This window comes from Telopea speciosissima, chromosome 7 (genome assembly GCF_018873765.1).
Source record: "Telopea speciosissima isolate NSW1024214 ecotype Mountain lineage chromosome 7, Tspe_v1, whole genome shotgun sequence".
Lineage (NCBI taxonomy): Eukaryota > Viridiplantae > Streptophyta > Magnoliopsida > Proteales > Proteaceae > Telopea > Telopea speciosissima.
Window position 1 is genome coordinate 23,190,668 of NC_057922.1, and position 21,234 is coordinate 23,211,901.

The 21,234-nt window shown below is 40.2% G+C and overlaps 1 protein-coding gene across 1 annotated transcript; it reads right to left on the minus strand.

Moving 5' to 3' along the window:
- Positions 1-375: 375 nt before the first annotated feature.
- On the minus strand, positions 376-19,830 carry LOC122666707 (uncharacterized protein YtoI-like). Its single transcript, XM_043862756.1, has 6 exons — positions 19,648-19,830; positions 19,457-19,605; positions 19,186-19,368; positions 1,137-1,206; positions 959-1,030; positions 376-569 (listed from the first exon to the last, which is right to left on the minus strand). The coding sequence occupies exons 1-6, from the start codon at positions 19,796-19,798 to the stop codon at positions 517-519; spliced, it is 678 nt and encodes a 225-aa protein (XP_043718691.1). The 5' UTR covers positions 19,799-19,830; the 3' UTR covers positions 376-516.
- Positions 19,831-21,234: the final 1,404 nt, after the last annotated feature.

Here is a 21,234-nt window from a genome sequence, read left to right on the forward strand (position 1 = left end):
AAATCACACCTCACCGAGCACAATCGCAGTGATGAGAGAAATATATTCTTGGACGGACGTTTGCAAAATCATACCATCATGCATTCCTCAATGACAAAGTTTCACCATTTAATCGCCCATGCATCTCATGGTTTGAAGAATTGCATTGGTCGAAACCACCGAATTGGCAGAGACCGATCCCAATTTCGGACAAATCCTGCAATCCTAGTAGTTGATTGACTTCAGAAGTAGAGTTCTGTTGATATTTATGTCATTCTAAACCCTTGTATTTGATCCCACAACCCTCTGTTGCTTAAGCAATAAACAGGAAAGGATGATGTGTAGATGGTTGGTTGAAGAGCAATGGGGTTTGGGTTGATTTTCCGAGTGAGGAAATACTCGACCCTCTTTAGAAGGATGGCTTTAATCCCAGATTTCAGTACATAATATTGTTCGTTCCAACATATGCTCTACAAATCCTATAAATTACAATTTACACAAGCGCACTCTAACAACAGGTTGGGGGAGGGGAGTGGCTCAAGCTGGCAGTCCCTCCAATGCTCTGAAAATGTCTGTGCGAGTTACAATGCCTGTCCATATTCAAATACATAGATTAATTAATCGAGTATCCTCTACCAAAACGGGACTTGGCTCTTGTGCAGCCGTGGTGGGAGCTGCACAGGAGCAGCACGAATACCACCCCAAATACAGGGGGGGGGGGGGGGGAGTGGTCATCTCACATGTGGGGCCCAGGTGGGACCCACCTGTGAAATGACTACCTTATCCCTGTTTTTGCTGTCATTTAGCGGTGCTGGACCTGTGCAGCTCCCGCCACGGCTGCACAAGATCTTTTTCCTACCTAAACGTGGTCATCACATAAAATTGCATTGTTAATGTACATGGAAATAGGTCTATGCTTCATCTCCCTCAAAAATACTGAACAAAGAAGAGGAAAGGATCTCAATCAATAGAAACTCACCTACAACCTGGCCTTCTTCATTCACAATTGGGATTCTGTGGATCTTCTCCTTGAGCATCACTGCTGCAGCATCTGCAGATGTAGGTCATGTAGCAAGAAAAACAATCTCATTTAGTCTTTTCGATAACAAGGGAATATGCCTTCATCTATGTATCTTATTTATATGAACAAACATTACCCAGAACTGTCTTGTTAGGCAGTGAAGTTATGGCAGGAGATGACATGACTTCACCCACCTTTGACATCAACTGCAACAAACATGTATGTAACTAAATTAGGGATTAAAGGAAAAAATGATGTTGACATAAAAAACCTAGAGCTAGAATGAACAGGTAAGCAATGAATGATGTATATAGAGTTGAATATCAAAATATAAAATCAAAATGATGTTATGCTTATCAAATAATTTCTCTGTAGTCTTATGCATCTACAAGTAAGCTGATGCTATTTCCTTCATGTCTGCCTAAACTAATTCATGAAGTATTCTCCATCAGTCATGACATTCGAACTTATGAATACAGATGAAAAAGTGCAATGGTACCCATTGGTTTGACATTTCAGAAGCTAAATAGCACTTGATTTAATCCTGTTACGTATAAAATTTTTGGCACAGAAATGCATCAATGGAAAATACAGAACTGCTAAATGAGTACAATTACATGCACTGTGTTTAAACAATAATTGATGTGATATTTTTCTCATGAAGTGGAGGATGGTTGTCATGGATATGAAGACAGTGTTTCTTAAGCTGTATAATTAGGAAGGATTAAACCGAAATGTGAAAGGATAGTGCAAGTACCTTTATCTATAGAAGTAGGGTGTTTTTCCTGTGACTATGCCTGGTGAAGTATAACAGTTCACTATTTGCCACATGGCAGTACACGGGTTAGACCATGTGATAGAGGACCAGGCAAGCATCTCATTGGTACAATTTCAGCTTAAAATGAGCAGAGGAAGTAGCTAAAATTACAACAGATGCCATTTGTATTTTATATTTATCTACATTTGATAACATTTATGTAAGTTTATTAAAACTTTGAATCAGAGTTTGAGCAACTTTCCTTGCTTACTTTGGACTAAAATTTGGCCATTGAGATGTATGCAGGGTCCTCTATTACGTGGACTAACCCAGAGTACTGCCAAGTGGCAAACAGTGAAGCATTATACTTCACTATGCATAGTGACGCCTAGAAGGACCCATAGAAATATAATACTCCAAGGATGGAAAAGAAATAGTTCAGTTGCTTGGTTTTGGCCAGATAAACTTTATGCATCTCTATTGACTACTATAGTCCCAAATACATGGGTAAAAAGATGCAAGCAACAATTGTATCAAATCAAAATTTCAAGAACACATACGGATCTTTTTTTTCTCCCCTTTCTTTTTCCTCCTTTGGTCAAATAATACAAAACGGTACAAGGACCTCATATTTTCTTTTGACTCATTGGAGTTACAACTGAGTGATATTGTAGGCAAGTTTCAAGTAGAAGCATCTGATTTTTGCTGTCATGTGTCATACAAGTAGGCTTTGAATCAGAGTCCAATATAAAAATTAGAAGTCCTACAGAGATCAGAGAAGTGATGCAATGGTGTGTGAAACAGGATAAAGTACGAGATGCAATATTATGGGCCCATGAGATTTTTAACAACTAGATGATGCAAAAATGCGCTGAAGAGTTTATATAGCACATAGTTGATGTGTTGTAGACCATGTCTAACAACATTGTCACAAGAGGGTTTAAGTACAGTACAGTGCATGCAACAGTTTTACAAGGATACATCATCTTTTACATACGATGGGGAAATCGAGGGGAGGGGGAAAAGAGGTTTATGATTGTTGCAGAAAAGTACCCTTAAAACTATGCGTTTTCAGAGTTCCATGTAAAACTTCAACATTAATCAGCATATGAATAACTTTCTCTGCTCAACTCAGACCACCACACAACTAAACAAACCAAACAGCACATTGATCATAGTGGAAAAACAGTATTCCTATTGCAGCAGACCAAAATGTTAATGAGGATTCTTTTGCCCATGTCAAAACAGCCATCGGCTGAAACAGTGTAGCTGATGCATACTCGACAACAAGAGGATTAAAAGCAACTGTCTTAATACTTATCCAGTTATCGACAAATGACCTTGAATGCTGTGGTAAGAAGGGACACTTATTCGGGACTAGAACCAGCCAGTAGCCACTAAAACCAACAAACACTAGAGTTTGTGATACAAAGTAACCATCTATGCTAATGGGTGCAATATGCTTCGACATTTGCACTGGCATAGGACAGTCAACAAATGCTCACCTAGACAACTGTTGCAAATACTTTTCCTCAATAGACCTTGAAAGTTGTCATAGAAAGGGGCTGCTATGCCTAGGGTAATAACCCTATATCCAACATAGGCTATGAGCAGAATGACCAACAGAGCAACCAGCAGATTCATGAGCAGGAATCAGCGGGGCCCTATCCAACACTTGGCCAATACCAATGAAGCGGCAACGGCGGCGCCTGATGGACATTGAAAAGGGATTTGGAACATCATATAACCATCTCATGGGACTATGATCAACCTGCACCTTTGCCATTCATCATAGCCAGGACACTGCCCATCTAAATGTTTGTGGTGCCAAATAAGCACCGATACTAATGGGTGCGTTATGCTTGTCCTGACAAGTATTTCAGCCATTGAGGCTGACATAGTATAATGAAGAAGTGATCATCTGTGCAAAATATGCAGAAGAGTATCAAGAAGATTGTCTCATATTTTTTAATAAAGAAAGGAAGTGAATTCCTCAGAATCCCATCAAGATCTACCACAGGAAAATAAGTTATGCAAGAGGCTCTTCAATTTAAGGAGCTAATTCACATTCATCTCCTTCTAAGAATTTCAAATCAGACGAAGGGGAAAGACAGAAAGTGAATTACTTCAATTCACATTCATCTCCTTCTAAGAATTTCAAATCAGATGAAGGGGAAAGGCAGAAAGTGAATTCCTTCAAATCCCATCAAGATCCACACACACAGGAAAAAGAAGTGTTGCTGGGGGATCTTCAGCTCAAGAAAATGGTTCTCAATCATGTTGTTCTATGAAGTTCAAATAGGAAATGATGAAGGGGGGGGGGGGGGGACCACCAGGATTTTATTGGTTTTTCAATTTGTTTTCAGACTGACAGGGGGTATTATCGCACTTGTCAAGGCATCGCCTAGGCGGTGCCTAGGCATTCAGGCTCTTTCTTTGGGTCCAAGGCGACAACACGCCTTGTGGACACTTAATGAGTTTACGCTGATTTTTATTTATTGCTCTGTTTTTTTAATGAATATACTTATATTATATCCTATGCTTTATTTATTATATGTTGGTTTTTTCATTAGGCTTAGCATAATTATATCATATTGCAATGATATGGCTTCTATGTTGCATATAAACATAATTATAGGGAAAAGAAAGCATGCGCCGCCCTTCTACAGATTCTGATATACCCCTTGTTAGAGTTGTTAGAATATTGTATAAGGTAGTTCTGTCATTGTCTTGTTATAAGACATGACTAAGTTGAATTTTTCCTTTCTTTTCTTATTTTTATTTATCTCCCTAGGGAGGTCTATGTAATTCATAGAAGTTAATTAAATGAAGCTAATATGTGTGTTGAGAATCTTCTTCTCCTACCTGATAACCCTTTGATATCTCACTAGAATCAATCCATTTCCAGATTTAACTCCCCTCATATACAGTGGGGCCCATACTGAAACTCTTTCTTATACTGACCATGTGGGTCCCATGTGGACCCCATCTGGATGATACCCTTCTCCAAACCTTCATTGGTGTAGCATGCAAATTCCTTCTTACACTGACGTCGTGGGAAACCCTCTCCCTCATATAAAATTATCATTGTTATATTATAAATAGTCATTAATGCACGCCCAGGGCGCCAAGGCAACGCCTAGGCAGATGCCGTGTCTCCTAAGCACCCCTCCAATGCCTTGGATTGCCTAGTCACCTTGACAACTATGGGTATTATATTTTATGTGGCTAAGGTAGTCTAGTGGTTCATTTATTGATCTAGGAGATTTTTAAAATATCCCATGTCATGTGCCATAGTGGCAGGTTTTTTAATATTTGGATTCTCATCAATTAAGTAGAATTAGTCACCCTCATGTTTGTCAGAGTTTATATTATCTTTTGAGTCCTTGTTCTTGGTTAAATAGGAATCTTAGTGAGGATATTCTTTCTTTTTTTTTTTTTTTGGTGAATGGAAAAATATAATAAAAGAAGAAGAAAAATACAACACAGCAGCCAAGCAGGTTAGCCAAGGGGAGGACCCCAATCAAACAAACAAAACAACCATCAAAAGGAACAAAGCTAACAATATAGGTCACAAATGATTCTATGGGAAACAAAACATCAAGTTTTCCAAACATCAAGTTTTCCAGTCTGCTGATAATAGATAGTAAAGGGAGAAGCTAATGTGATGATCGTCTCGCTGTAAAAACACTATAGCCCTTCGAAACACTAGCTTCATCAGGAACAATCGCACCAACCATGGTGAGACAGGAAGAAGAGGAAGGCCGCCATTCAGTAATATGGAGGAAGGAAAATTGATGCAGGCAAAATATGGTGGACCCCCGAGGTTACCATATTGCTAGAAGGTCTAGAAGGTCCATCGAGTCACCCAAGTTGGCTCAATATTGATCCGGATTTTTCTGGTTCTTTTGGTTCAATAAACCAGCCCCAACGTGGGCCACCATTCAGCAAGCTAGATTGTTGTTACTGTTCACGTGAACAGTATCTTGGAGTCCAATATTGACAGCTGGCTTTGAGAGATGCTGCCAATAGTTGTTAAGATACAAGATATTAGTTTCAATTTACTTGTTTTCTTAGGCAGCAAGTTATTTCTTTTGTTTGGATTATTAAATAGATTCTAGTTTCCTTTTTGGTTCCTTTTATCTGTTAGACAAAAGATTGAGTTTGTTAGTTAGTTTCTAATTTTGCTTCTTTCTTGGTTAGCAAGTTAGGAAGATAAATTAGAAATCTAATTTCAGTTATACATTTCCTATTTTAGAATTTCCTTTTGTAATCAGTTGTAAGGCTATTTAAACAGTCTCCATCGATTGTAAAGGAGATGAATAATGAATGAAAAGATTGCTGGATTTCTCCCCACCGTGTGAGGCTATTCTTCTCCTCTCTTTTTTTTTTTCCTTCTTTTCTCTCTATTTCTTCTTGATCAAGGTAAGATCGACTTTTTTTTTCTTCCCCCCCCCCCCCCCCTGTTTCTTCTATTATTTTGTTCTTCCATCCTTCTTCTCTATCTCCTATTTTCTCAGTAGCTGTTAGCATATCTTCTGTCCTCTGCCATCCCCCATCTATTATCTACTCAACTTGAGATTATTATTTGCTCAGCTCAAGACATCAGTTGAAGATTACAATTATTATTTTGTATGTGTCATCTGCTCGTGTCTTTAGCAACAATATTATTTGTGGCATTTAACAACAATCAAATTTATTTGGTCCACAACAACTTTATGTTGTTTGGTTCACAGCAACCTGATGTTGTCTGGTTCACAACAACCTGATGTTGTCTAGTCCCCAACAACCTAATTCTGCTATTTGGTTTGCAGTAACCTATACTCTGCTCTTTTCCTAGAGGTTCACAATGACTTATGCTGCAATTTTATCTGTGACCTCTATTTGGAGCTCTTAAATGCACTATTCTGAGTTCCGAGGTATGTGGCAGGAACTTAATTTTTATGAAGACTACCATCCCATTTGCCCTGGAGATGCTTCTGCTTTTAAGAAACGGGAAGATTGGTACCGTGTATATGAGTTCCTGGCTGGCCTGAATGTTGAGTTCGATCCGATTAGGGCTCATGTCTTGAATCGCAAACCATTTCCACATTGGCCCAAGCCTATTCTCTGGTTCAGTCTGAGGACAGTCACCATGTTGCCATGTTACAGCCGACTTCTCAAGAGAGATCTGCCATGTTTTCCGGTTCTCAACCTCGTGGAGGGAGCTCTTCCAATCGATCATGAGATCGTACCTAGCCTATGAAAGAAGTCCTGAAGTGTGATTATTGTGGTAAGGAGCATCACACCAAAAGAGCATTGTTGGAAGCTTCATGGCCGTCCTGAGTTTGGTATTGGTCGTGACCGCGAGCGTGGTGGCTCTAATGGTAGCCGTGGCCATGGGACTCCATCTCTGGTTCACCACACGAAGACCACTACTACTGAGAGTTCTGCTGGTTCTACTGATTCGACTTTTTCCCAGGAGCAACTAACTATGCTTCGCAACATGAGGACCCAGCTTTCTACTCCATCTGCTGCACCGATTACCTCTTTGCCAATTCACTTTGAGTCTCATTTTGCCCACTCAGGTAATTATTTTAATCATCCTAATGCCTCGATGGTATCCATTCCTAAGATAATCGATTCGGGTGCTACAAACCATATGACTGGTTCTCCCAATCATTTTTTCCAGTATTCTCCATCATCAGGTACAGATAAAGTTCGCATTGCAGATGGCTCCCATTCTTCTATTTCAGGAAAAGGGGTGGTCAAAGTATCTAACTTCTCCTTATCGTCTATTTTACATGTCCCATCTTTCCCTACTAATCTTCTTTCTATTAGTAGTATTACCCAAGCATTAAATTGTAAGGTAACTTTCTTTCCCTCTCACTGTATTTTTCAGGACATGGTAATGGGGGCAACGATTGGCAGTGGTAGGGTGCATGGTGGTCTCTACATTTTGGACAGTGGTTCGGCTCCTATTCTTTCTTTCCGGGCTCTTCACATGGACTCTCTTCTGCTACTTTGACCGAATTACGTTTATGGCACCAATGCTTAGGATATCCTCCGTTGGGCACTTAATCTCCTGTTTTTCCTCCTTTATTTTCTAGATGTAACCCAAACCAGTTTTTTTGTGATGCTTGCATTTTTACCAAGCAAACTAGAACAAGTTACCCTAGTTTGGACAATAAAAGTTTAGTTCCCTTCTCTTTAATTCGTTCTGATGTATGGGGCCTAGTTACCGCTGGTTTGTTTCTTTTATTGACTGTCATTCCAGCCTTACCATGATATATTTGATGCGTCAAAAGAATGAAGTTTTAGATTGCTTTAAGAGGTTTTATGAGTTGGTCAAAACACAGTATGATGGTCGGATTCAAATTCTCCGCTCCAATAATGGGAAGGAAAACATGGAGGGTTCCTTTCAATCTTATCTTGCTAACTTGGGCATTATCCATCAGACCAGTTGTGTTGATACCCTAGCTCAAAATGGGGTGACAGAACGCAAGAATCTTCATCTCCTGGAGGTTGCTCGTTCTCTTATGTCTGAAATGCATGTACCGGCCCAATATTGGAGTGAGGCCATTCTCTCTACTGCTTACTTAATCAATCAGATGCCCTCTCTCATTTTGGATTCCAATTGCCTTGTTGAAGTTATTACTAGCTCTTTATCCTTTATTGTTCCGCCCAAGGTTTTTGGGTGCGTTTGCTTTGCCCGAAATCACCACATTTATGGGAAACTTGATCCTCGCTCCATTTTTTTGGCTACTCTGCTACTCAGAAAGGGTACAAGTGCTACCACCCTCCTTCCCATTGGATGTTGGTAACTATGGACGTTGTATGTCATGAGACCGAGGCTTATTATCCCATGTAGGCACCTCTTCAGGGGGAGTCTGATGCTTTACGTGAAGGTGTGCCCTTGGTTGCTCCTCTTGAGTTAGGGCGGTCCTTGGTTGAGATGGGGATGACAGATGGTGTGCCTAGTACTGTTCCTGAACCTCCCATTCAAGGGGAGCCCAAATTGTTAAGAGTTTTCTCAAGGAAGAAATTGAAAAAGACCACACCCATCACTTAAGTTGACATCACCACTACCACTGCACCACTTCAATTGTTGCCCTCTGATCCAACGTCTACATCTTTGCCTGGTAACGATCTCTCTCTTCCTTCTATTTCTTATGATGCTTCTGCTACAATGCATCTCTAGAGCTACCTATTGCTCTTTGCAAGGGGACTAGGACTTGCACACAGCATCCCATTTCTCATGTAGTGACTTATGAATCCTTGTCTCCATCATACTAGTCCTTTATCTCCTCTCTGTCCTCTGTTTCTATTCCTACAAATTGGTAGGAGGCTTTATGCAGACTCTAGGTGGAAAGTTGCCATGCTTGAAGAAATTTGAGCTCCTAGGGAAAATGACATTTGGGATCTAGTTCCTCTTCCTCCCACAAAGAGACTTATAGGCTGCAAATGGGTATTTACTGTTAAGCAAAGCAAGATTGGTCGCCAAAGGCTTCACCCAGACATGGTATTGATTACCAGGAGACCTTTGCTCTTGTTGCCAAGATGAACACCATTCGTGTTATTATTTCATGTGCAGTAAATTTTGGACGGGAGATGCAACAACTTGATGTTAAGATTGCCTTCCTCCATGGGTAATTGCAAGAAGAAGTGTATATGGATGTTCCCCCTGAGTTCTCTTCTCCACAGACTCAAGGGAAGGTATGTAAGCTGAAGAAAGCTTTATATGGCCTGAAGCAATTGCCACGGGCTTGGTTTGGCTGGTTTCATAGGGCTATGGTGTCAGTGGGATACAAGTAGAGCAATGCTGATCACACCTTATTTATTAAGTGGGTTGGTGATCACCATACCATTCTTATTGTATATGTGGATGACATAGTTGTTACTGGGAATGATCCTGTTGAGAAAGCCACCTTGAAGACTTACCTAGGTAAGGAATTTGAGATCAAAGACCTAGGACAGTTACAAGTATTTTCTTGGTATTGAGGTAGCTCGATCTACTAGAGGTATATTTCTCTCTCAACGGATATATACTCTAGATCTTCTTTCAAATACAGGTATGCTTGGTTGCAAGCCTGCAGATACTCCTATTGAGGTTAATTCCCATTTGAAAGCTAAGGATGGTGAGTCGGTTGATAAGGGCAAATACCAACGCCTTATAAAACGTATTATTTATCTGTCCCACACCAGACCTGACATAGCCTTTGATGTAAGTTTGGTAAGCCAACAAACCAGTAAATGCACGACCCTTGTGTTTCTCATATGGAGGTTGTCTATCAGATTCCCAGGTATCTCAACTCAACACCAGGAAAGGGTATTCTTTTTTCACCCCATGATCATATGCATGTAGAGGCTTTTATTGATGCAGACTGGGCCAGTTCACCAGATGATAGGAAATCAACTTCTGGGTATTGCACTCTTGTTGGCGGCAACCTTGTTACCTGGCGTAGTAAAAAAGCAGAGTGTGGTAGCTTGGTCTAGTACAAAGGCTGAATTTTGTGCTATGGTTTCAGGGCCTTCTTGGTCATAGGTCTTCTTGTTTGTCTTCCCATGATGCTATACTATGACAATAAGTTTGCTATTAGCATTGCTCATAACCCGGTTCAGCATGATCACGCTAAACATGTTGAGATTGACCGCCACTTTATCAAAGAGAAACTAGAGACGAGCCTTATCTGTATTCTTTTTGTGAAGTCCTATGAGCAGTTGGCAAACATTCTCACCAAAGGGCTTAGTAGTAAAGTGTTTCATCCAATTTTGTGTAAGTTGAGCATGTGTGATATCTATGCTCCAACTTGAGGGGGAGTATTGCAATATGTGGTATATGGTGTAATATTGGGTACAGGGGTAGTTTAGTCTTTTTGATTGTTCTAATGTGTAACACTACTGTAACCCTACTTCTCTCTATTATAAATAAAGGGTCTAGTGTCATTATTGACACAAGTCATATTTTCCCAAATCCCAACAGTCCACTTTGTGAAGCTTACTACTTGCCTTACTTGAGAAGGGCTTATGATGTAGTTGTTGGATGTTATACTTTTAATTGTTTTCTTTGGGAAGATTACTAACTTATGATGTTGTTGTTGATATCATATTTTGGATTGTGGATTGATGTTCTCCACCGCATATTTTGTTCGTTGCCGATGATGGTGTTGGGTTTATTCGACACGACGATTTTTTATTTATTGACGTTGATGATGATTGGTGTGCTTGAGTTGAGATTGCTACTAGAACAAAATTCTCTTTGTGCTTAATGATGTCCACGACTGCTCTATTTATGTTCAAGACTAGTGTTGCTTTTAATATCTATTCTTGTTGTTCCAAGATGGAGCCTTTTTTATATATATACTCCAGCTTGAGGGGGAGTGTTAAAGATTGTAACGGGGTGTTTGTAGTTAACCACGATAAAGGGAGTGTCCCTATCATGGTATATCTTAGTAGTAGATTTTAGTACTTTTCTTTTGTGTTAATTCTAGTTTATTTCCTAGTTAGGCAAATACTTTGTTTCCTAAGTAGTTAGATTAGGATTTCTATTTCCTATTTCCGCAATGTCTCTAATTGTATTGTTATTGGTTTTGGTTATTATAAATATATGATGAGGCGGACTGCCAAGCTATCGGCAGTTATTCTTGACAGTCCCTTCTCTTCTTCTCCCTCAATCTCTCTCTCTCTCTCTCTCTTCCAACTGCAGCTACTGGTACCAGGTTCTGAGTTTGTTACAAGCATGATATGAAGTTTAAGGATCAATTTCTTCTTTTTAATAAGTTTATCCACCTTAGGAACTTCCCAAATACGTTTATTCAAAGGAAGAATGTAATTCTGGATGCAAGAAGCATCATAATGAGATTTGTAATGAAGGATAATACCAACCAGAATCTGAAGAAGAAGAAAACAGAGAGAGAGAGAGAGAGAGAGAGAGAGAGAGAGAGAGAGATGGGGAGAGAACTGGTTCAGCGATAGAATCAATGTATTCTGTCGTACCAGCCAACGTATATTTATATTAAAGGCAAACAGTGTTACAATGGAAATAAACCTCTTACCTAGCTAAGCCTAAAACATAATTACAATAGGAGACTGAGACCTACTTACAATAGGAATAGAATAAGCATTTACAACTACTGAGCTTAAAATAGAATCCCGCGCTATAGATATATCTTTAACACTCCCCCTCAAGCTGGAGTATACATATCAAAGGCTCCAACTTGGAACAACAAGAACAGATATTTAAATCTGCATCAGTCTTGAGCACAAATAGTAGTGGTAGACGCCAGTGAGCATAGAGAGAACTTCATTCAGGTAGCAGTATCAACTCAAGCACATCAACCATCAACATTAAAATCTGCATCAGTCTTGAGCACAAATAGTAGTGGTAGACGCCAGTGAGCAGGGAGAACTTCATTCAGGTAGCAGTATCAACTCAAGCACATCAACCACCAACAACTTCAGTAGATAATAAGCATTGTATCGAATAAATATCTAATACGCAAAGAGCAAAATAGGCAGTGGTGAACACAAACCACAATCCGAGATGCTCAAAGCCAAAAGTCCATTTACAGGGTAAAACAAGGTAGAAAGCAAAAGAACGCTCAACGAAAGAAAAGAACGCAGGAAACCCTAACGCTCCAAGAGTTTTTCTAAACCCTTGGCCACTGCTTTGGAGCAGCCTGGCCGTATGGCTGGGCTGCTCCCCACCTTCTCCCTTCTCCTTCTCTCTTCCTCTCTCTCTTCTTCTTCCTCCTCCTCCCCCTTTCTCCACTTTTCTTCCCTTGTTCAGCACTAACTGTGCAGGTTGAAGTCTCTCGAACGGTTGTCCCTAGGCGCTCGCTCTGCAAGGTCGCTGCCCGGCAGGTCGCCTCTTACGCTAGGCCCTACGTTTCCCTTGGATCCCAGGCTCGATTTGGCAGCACCCGCTTGGTAGCAGCTTCGTGGGAAAGCTTCTCCGTCAACTTTGTTCGACTCTACTTCTCCCTCATTCGCCGGCCTCCTCCCCGTCGTCGTCGCATCACCGACGCTTGCAACCTTCCGCTGATCAGTCTCCTATGTGTTTGGCTTGCAGTCTTGCGACCGCCAGCCTCGCTTGGACTCCCTCCTGCCAGTTCCGTTGGCTCACTCGGCCTTCGGCTGTTTCGCTGCCAACTGCAAGGCCGCAGCCCGCAAGGCTGCCTCTTTGCTCGGCCGGCAGCCTCTTCGCCGTTGCCCTCCGCAAGGCCGGAGCCCTCCGTCATGGCGGTCTCCCTCGCTAGGCCAGCTGCTCGTTTGGCCGTGGCCCTCCCCAAGGCCAGCGCCCCTCCGCCTTGGTTGCCTTCTTGCCGATGGTTCCTGACTTCCTCTTGGCGGCTAGGAAGAAGATGTGTTGAGATCAGTTGTCTAGGGTTTGGGGGACCCTAATGGAATTGTCTTTGTTGCTCCTCTTCTTTCTTTTGGGCTTCATTGCTCTTGTTTTAAGCCCATGAGGGCTTTTGTGTTGCATTGGTCTTGCCAACGTGGACTTTTGTGTTGCTTTAGACATGCCCATGTGGGCTTTTGTCATCTAGTTTTAGCTGGCCTTATGGGCTTGTATTGTTGTCCTTATGGACTTTTGTTTCCCTTTTTGGGACTTTAATACATTTTATAATCACCCAAAAAAAAAAACACAAACCACAATCCACAATATCATAGCAGCAAGAACAAATCAAAGGCACTTCTCAAAGAAGGTCGGTAGTAGTAAGTAGTCATCCTCTCAAAGGGAGATACAAGTGCAACATCTAACAACTCCATCATAAGCACTTCCCAATGAAGGCAAGTACTAGTAAGTTGCTCAAACAAAGACAGATAAAAATGCAATTCCAATAGCTACACATAAGCCCTTCTCAAGGAAGACACTGCAATCAACATGGTAACAATGATGTGATTAATAAAGATCACATAATTAAATGTCTGATTAGTAAAGATCAGATCATCCATTAAAAAATATGTAGTATAGATTACTGCAAACCAAGTAGCAGCATCAGGTTGCTAGGAACCAAATGACTATGTATTGTTGCTGACAAATAAGCAATATAGGTTATTGCGAACCAAGTAGCAGCATTAGGTTGTTGGGGACCAGACGTCATCAGGTTGTTGTAAACCATCTTCACAAATAAAAAATATTGCTGAGGACACGAATAAATAAATAACAATAATCTCCAACTGATGACAAGAGCAGATAAGAATCTCCAATCTCTCCCACACGTGGACAAATAATGTAGAGGATGCAAGGAAAAATATACTACCATCATATGGCAATAATAATTAGCATCATGAAGGATGAGCATCAAAACAAATCTCATAATCAAGATCAGCCGCAAATAATCTTTAATAAAAAATCTCCAATCTCCCCATAGTAGTAAATAATTCCATGCAAGTACCAATCTTCAAAAAAATGTCAAATTTCAAACTGATGCAAACTCGGGTCCCGCCAAAGCAATAAAATTTGCAAATATTCAAGCCCAATGGTAATGCTATAAATAATTAAAGCAAACAATAAAATTTGCAACTATTCAAGCCCAATGGCAATGCTGTAAATAATTAATGCAATCCTGGGTTCGAAAACCCTGTTTGGGCTTGCTATGGGCCCACCCAAGTGCTTGAACATGTCAATATGTAAATGTGTAATGGCAGTGGCAATCTCGTAACTAAATCAAAGTATATGCCCCAATTAAGAAGTTAATGTCAGTCTGGTAAATAACCAGAAATTTAAGGGGCACTTGGTAGGATAAAAGGAAAAAGGACACGAAGGATTTGTAATTATTAATGAAGGCAAACTTGGTAGGGAAAATAACTAAAGGCTATGAAGTAATTAAAGGTAAAAGTAAGGGCAAAAGTAGGGGCAATAATGGGATTCAGAAAATATAAGGATAGTTATACGCCATAGCAGCAAATACCATAAACCAGCAGTAGTAACAGTACTCAATGGCACTAGTGGAACTGACGATGGAAGCAGTATTCTTCAACCTCTCACAAATTACCATTAGCAAATAGAACAAGACCGACTGAATCAGCAGAAAACTTCAGTAATCGACATCAACGTTAAAACTCAGAAGACGATAGTAGCAGTCGGAACCCTTCAGCAGGTATGATTTTTTTTTTAATCGAAAAAATCCTAGATCTTCTTCAACTAGGGTTTTATATAATTTTTTTTCTTTTTCTTCTTCATCATGGCTCTAATACCTTTGATAATACCAACCAGAATCTGAAGAAGAAGAAAACAGAGAGAGATAGAGAGAGATGAGGAGAGAACTGGTTCAACAATAGAATCAATGTGTTCTACCGTACCAGCGTATATTTATATTAAAGGCAAAACAGTGTTACAATGGAAATAAACCTCTTTCATAGATAAGCCTAAAACATAATTACAATAGGAGACTGAGACCTACTAACAATAGGAATAGAATAAGCATATAATCTAAACTACTTAGCTTAAATAGAATCCCATGGGAAATGAAGTCTCACTGAATAGCCTGAACTGTAAAGTATGACGTCATTGTGGTCTCCCCCACAGCTTCCATATCCTAACACATTTGACCTCCTCTTAATATCAAAGGCTTCCATGCATTTTTCTTTTGAACTTTGTTTGTTAGGATAGAAGGTTGGTGAGGTTAGGTCTATGATAAGGTTTGAGCTCAGGTCTATGATACGAGCACCTGATGCTTTGCCAATCTAGCAAGGCATCTTCATCCTTGGAATAATGTTCTGAGCTTCATCAAAAGCTCTCCTTCCCAATAATAGTTATATCTCCTTAATGACTACTATTCTACTAACTTCAAAATAATGGGAAACCAGCACCTCACTATGCAGCTAGTAGATAAAGCCCCAGAACCAAAAGCGTGGATCATCTTTTCCTTCACTGTGGAGCTCTCTTGGGAGGCCTGGCACCTATGAGAAGGCTGGTGGAGCAGTTTCATGAAAATGTTGCAACAATGTGATGAGTAGATTTTTATCCCTTCGCTATTTGTCAGGTGTTGGAATGAAAGGAAGAATATAATTTTGCATTACAAGTACAGGCTGAAAGATATTGGTTTCTACTTTTTATGGGACACCTATCTTTAAATGACTAGTTGGATGTTTATAATTAATATCAATTGCTAGTAATGGTTTATCCAAGATCATCAAGGGGCTAGCTCTTTCCATCTTTAAATAATTAAAAGGCTTCAAAGTCAGATTGCTAGTTGGATGTTTATAATTAGTATCAATGACTAGTAATGGTTTATCCAAGATAATCAAGGGGCTAGCTCTTTCCATTTGATATTTAATGTAATACCAGATTAAGGTTAACCTAGTCCCAAATAACCCACAAATAAGTAAGTCAGTCAACTAACAATAAGCTCCAACAGCAGGGTATAAACCAGGGCCGAAATCAGATTTAGGGCACAAACTGGAACTCAAAATACAGCCAATAAAAGAGGCTGACATTGAGGTCGAGTGCAGGTATTGGCTTGCACAGGTAAGCCTCCGAATCTGGGCAAATTTAGATGGCCATAAGTACAAATATGAGCAGGTCACAGAATTAGAAAGTATGCTTGAAAATAGAAAGAAGACTATAACTTGCAAACCAGCAGTGGGATTTTATCCCAATTTAGGATCGAGTGGAGGGTATGATGAGGGGGTCTAGTGCTCCAAATTTCAGCTTGTTGTGATGGCTGGTTGTTGAGATATGAACTTGATCCAAAATTAGAAGGTTAGGGCAGATCTCCCAAACCAGTGAAGATTTGGACACCAAACCAGGAATCGAAGGGGCCTCTTGTAGACCTGATTCAGTTCTCCAAATATCACTTCCAGTGAAGGAGTAGATGCTGAGATCCAGTCCTTGACTGCTGCAGCAGCAGCAGAAGAATAGAAACAAGTGCAGCCGCAGATGTGGGAATGAAGGTCTTTGCCCTCTAATCAGCAACAGCACTTCAGCAGCCACTTGAGTGTCTTCTGGTCCTTCTCAAGCACACGGATAGTACTCGGTTGTGGTCTCAAATAGTAGCACAGCAAGGGATCGAGCAGGGAAGGGAGGAGGATAAGGGAGAAGAAGATAAGAGAAAGGGGGTAGGGATGAGCTTTCTCAACCCTGGGTTTCTCACCTACAGCTATCCCAGTTGTTGAAGCAGGGTTTTACTCCCATAGCCAAGTGCAAGAATGCCTCAAAATTGTATTCATTAATTCACTGTGTGTATCTCTTACAGAAGGCTGCCTATATAAAGACTGAGGCTAGGTTATAAAAATAGAAAGTAAAATTTAGCAACTGTTTGGAAAATAAAACCTAAAGAAAATAGTAACTAATGGAAATTGAAACTAAATGAAATTAGAAACTACTAAAGGCTTTATAACCCAGCCTTCTATACATACAAAGATAACTCGGTTTCAGTCTCAAATAGTAGCACAGTAAGGGATCAAGCAGGGAAGGGAGGAGGATAAGGGAGAAGAAGATAAGAGAAAGGGGGTAGGGATGAGCTTTCTCAACCCTGGGTTTCTCACCCACAGCTATCCCAGCCGTTGAAGCAGGGTTTTACTCCCATAGCCAAGTGCAAGAATGCCTCAAAATTGTATTCATTAATTCTCTGTGTGCATCTCTTACAGAAGGCTGCCTTTATAAAGACTGAGGCTAGGTTATAAAAATAGAAAGTAAAATTTATCAACTGTTTGGAAAATAGAACCTAATGAAAATAGTAACTAATGGAAATTGAAACTAAACGAAATTAGAAACTACTAAAGGCTTTATAACCCAGCCTTCTATACATGCAAAGATAACTCGGTTTCAGTCTCAAATAGTAGCACAGCAAGGGATCGAGCAGGGAAGGGAGGAGGATAAGGGAGAAGAAGATAGGAGAAAGGGGGTAGGGATGAGCTTTCTCAGCCCCTGGTCTCTCACCCACAGCTATCCCAGCTGTTGAAACAGGGTTTTACTCCCATAGCCAAGTGCAAAAATGCCTCAAAATTTTATTCATTAATTCTCTGTGTGTATCTCTTACAAAGGCTGCCTATATAAAGACAGAGGCTATGTTATAAAAATAGAAAGTAAAATTTAGCAACTGTTTAGAAAATGAAAACTAATGAAAATAGTAACTAATGGAAATAGAAACTAAATGAAATTAGAAACTACTAAAGGCTTTATAACCCAGCCTTCTATACATGCAAAGATAACCAAATTAGAAACTACTAGGTAGCAACTAATGGAATTCAAAGCTAATAGGCAGCAGCTGAAGTTAACTGGTCAAGGACCAGTATTGCCAAAATCGTGGGGAATCTTCTTGGCCCTTCTAGAAGACCAGCTGGGTGCGCTCGATCTGGTCCTGGTTGGCTGGCTCAAGTTGATCCAGTTCTGGCCCATTAGGGCTGGTTCTTCTTCTTCTGGCTAGTTGTGGGATCTACATTAATATTAGTGGATCTTATACCCCCCTCTTCACCCCCAACCTCCCCTCCCAAAAAAAAAAATTTCAAAATTTCATTGATAATTAGCGCAAAAGCTAATTATAGAACAAAAACAAATGGCCAAAATGAGGGGAATAGGATAGCAATAGTATAACATAACAGAGGAACCCAAAAATAGGGAAGCTCCAAGCGGAAAACTAATATGGCAATTGTTGCGTCAAGAAACCGTCGGGTGGATCCTCCGAGAGTGCAACCTACACAGAGGAACCGATAAGCAAGGGAGAGCCGGTCTTCTCCGGCGGGGGACTCTCCAATGCCTAAGTCAAGTCTCTTTAGCAGCCAACAAAAACTAGAATTCAAGATGCTCGTTGTGATCTTTATTTGAGTATATATAGCGTGGACTGTAGGTAGAGGCGGTGATGGAGAGTCTCATACATTGAATCTTCTATTCATGGTAGGAGATCTTGTGACAGAGTCCTCTTGGGAAAGTGTTTTCCTAGATAGTAGGAGTCCATTAGCATTAGGAGTTTCCATATTGCCACTCTACGGGGGATATGGCTTCCTTGTAGGATTGCAGTCCTAATTGACTGCAATCCTACAAGGACTTGGATAGGTGATCTCCCACGTGGGGATAGTGTCCTTTTATAATTGATTCTCCCGACCCGGGTTGGTCAGGTATTGTGCGGTACGAACTTGACCTGATGGGCTCATCCATTGGACCGTCCATGATAATCACCACATGTTGTGCCTCCATTGGATGGCCATATTTAGGTATTTCAGCAATATATATAGCTTGCTAAGGGATTGAATATCACAAGATATGGTAGTAACACGCAAAAAAAAACATATTTAACCAAATGGCCCATGGAAATAGCAACGAAAATATGAGAATGCAGTTCTAAGATGATCATGCAATCAGTTTCAAAGTTCACATCCTCGTATTTGAATAAAATGCATACATGAAACACGCGGATAGAAATATTGCACTTAAAAAAAGCAGGGGGGAAAATTGCATAAGATTGGAGAATGGATCCAGTAAGCGAGAGAGGACTGAACTAACCCCAAGAGAAGCTCTCGGCTTGTCTTTCTTAGAAATGACACCAATACATCTGAACTGGTCGTCCATGACGGGGAGCCCTGATACAAACTCAAAGTGATGATCGATTTCCTCCAGCTTCTGATCAACCGTAGCTATCCGAACTACAGTGGACATAACTTCCCCCAACAGTGTAGCAGGATCCATCTGCCTCCCGGAAAAACCCAAATTGAATAAAACCCTTTATCCACACAAATACACATAAAGGTAGGCAGAGACAGGGGTAGAAAGAGACCTTGTCCTTAAAGATCTCTGGCTCGAGATAAGCTATCAAGTCGTCGTAATTGAGAAGCGAGAAATTCTCGGGCCATTCTCCAGAGATGATATCTTCTGGTTCTGGGCTACTCTCCTCCACTCTAACACCCACTCCTTTGCTGGACGCAAACGAAAGCAAAGATAACCCACTCTTCTCCTCTAACCTCTTCTCTCTGCTGCTTGTAGTAGTGATAGGAAAGGTCACAGCTGAGGTAGCAAACTTGAAGCAGAAATTCTTAAAGCTCGTACAATGGTTTCCCACTGAATTTGCCGGGAAAGGTGTTGGAAAGAGTTGCAGGCCCTGAACTGATCCGCAAGACATATTGGCTCTTCTACTTGCTTTCTTTGCCCCCTCTCTCTCTCTCCGTTTCCGCAGCACCTGACAACAACCGCTGCTTTTCATTAATTTAATCATGTGCAAGAGATCGCTGTCTAGGCGTAGGAACTACGCGAACGGGTAGCGCTCTTTTTTCTTTAAATATTACCTGACGGAACTCGCAAGTGGAAGTGAAAGTGAAAGAAGATTCTAACTAGACGGCCCTGTTGCGGAGGAATTCGGATCGCTCAACATTCCAAAACTAAGTTAGTAACAGCGAATCCGAATCTGAATCTCGATCCGAATCCCATGCCGGCTAAATGGGGGGAGGGGAATAAAAAAATAAATAAATATTTTGATGCACACACTAACCGGGGATGCTTAGTGCCAATGGATTTGTGTTTTCATTGTTTCGATGTGGTGTTTCATCATTGATTTGTCTTCTTATAATATTTTTCTATTTTTTAATAATTTTTCAAGATTTTATTTGAGTTTTTCTAGGGTTGTCTTTAGGACTGTCAAAGGATCAGATTTGGTTCGGATAGTGCCGCATCCGCATCCGATTAGCTATCGGACAGATTTGGATAGTGCTAAACGGATACAGACACGGATATGGATCGGATATTGTATCCATTTACATGTAAATATAGCTTTTCGAATAGCTATACCCTATCCATATCCACATCCGTTTAGCTTTCAGACAAATTCGGATATTGCTAAACGCGGACATGGATACGAAAACAGATTACGGCTATTCATTTACACCCCTAGTCGTTTTACCATAGAGGCATTTTCATAAAAATTTCTTTTATTTATTTATGCGTGAATATCTATGTTATTTTATGATGTTTAGATCATGTTAGTAATGTTTCTATGTTTTCATTTAGATTTCTCTCATGTTTTAAGGTTTGTTTGTTTGATATTCTCATGCATTATGGTTAGATTTTGCCTTGTGATGGCATTTTTTTTTTTGTAAATATGTCATCTTCTCCTTAATATGTATATTATGTTTATTTTATTTTTTTATATACTAACTTTTGTTTTGTAGTCAATCGTTTTCGAGTGTATACTCTAACGTTAGTTTTTCATTTTCTCTATTTTCATATATTTTATTTTATTTATACGGAGTTTTATTTTTAATTTTAACTAATTAATAGAAAGATCGGTTTAACAGAATGAGTTGGGGTGCCTTATACCTTCCGCGTACAATCACATGACTCGAACCCTAGATTTGGCTTCACTTGCCCCCATTGGAATTGTCTTAGAGTCTTTGTTTTTTTTTTTTTTATTGTGGGTTGTAGACTCTAATTTAGATGATGATTTCCTATTTGTTCCCTTTTTCCCTAAAGAGGCAAGGATGATGGGTTTTTGAATCCGAGTCTTTTTCCTTTCTCAAAGAACAGTTAAAGATTCAGTACTATTTTCACAGTATGTCCATGCAT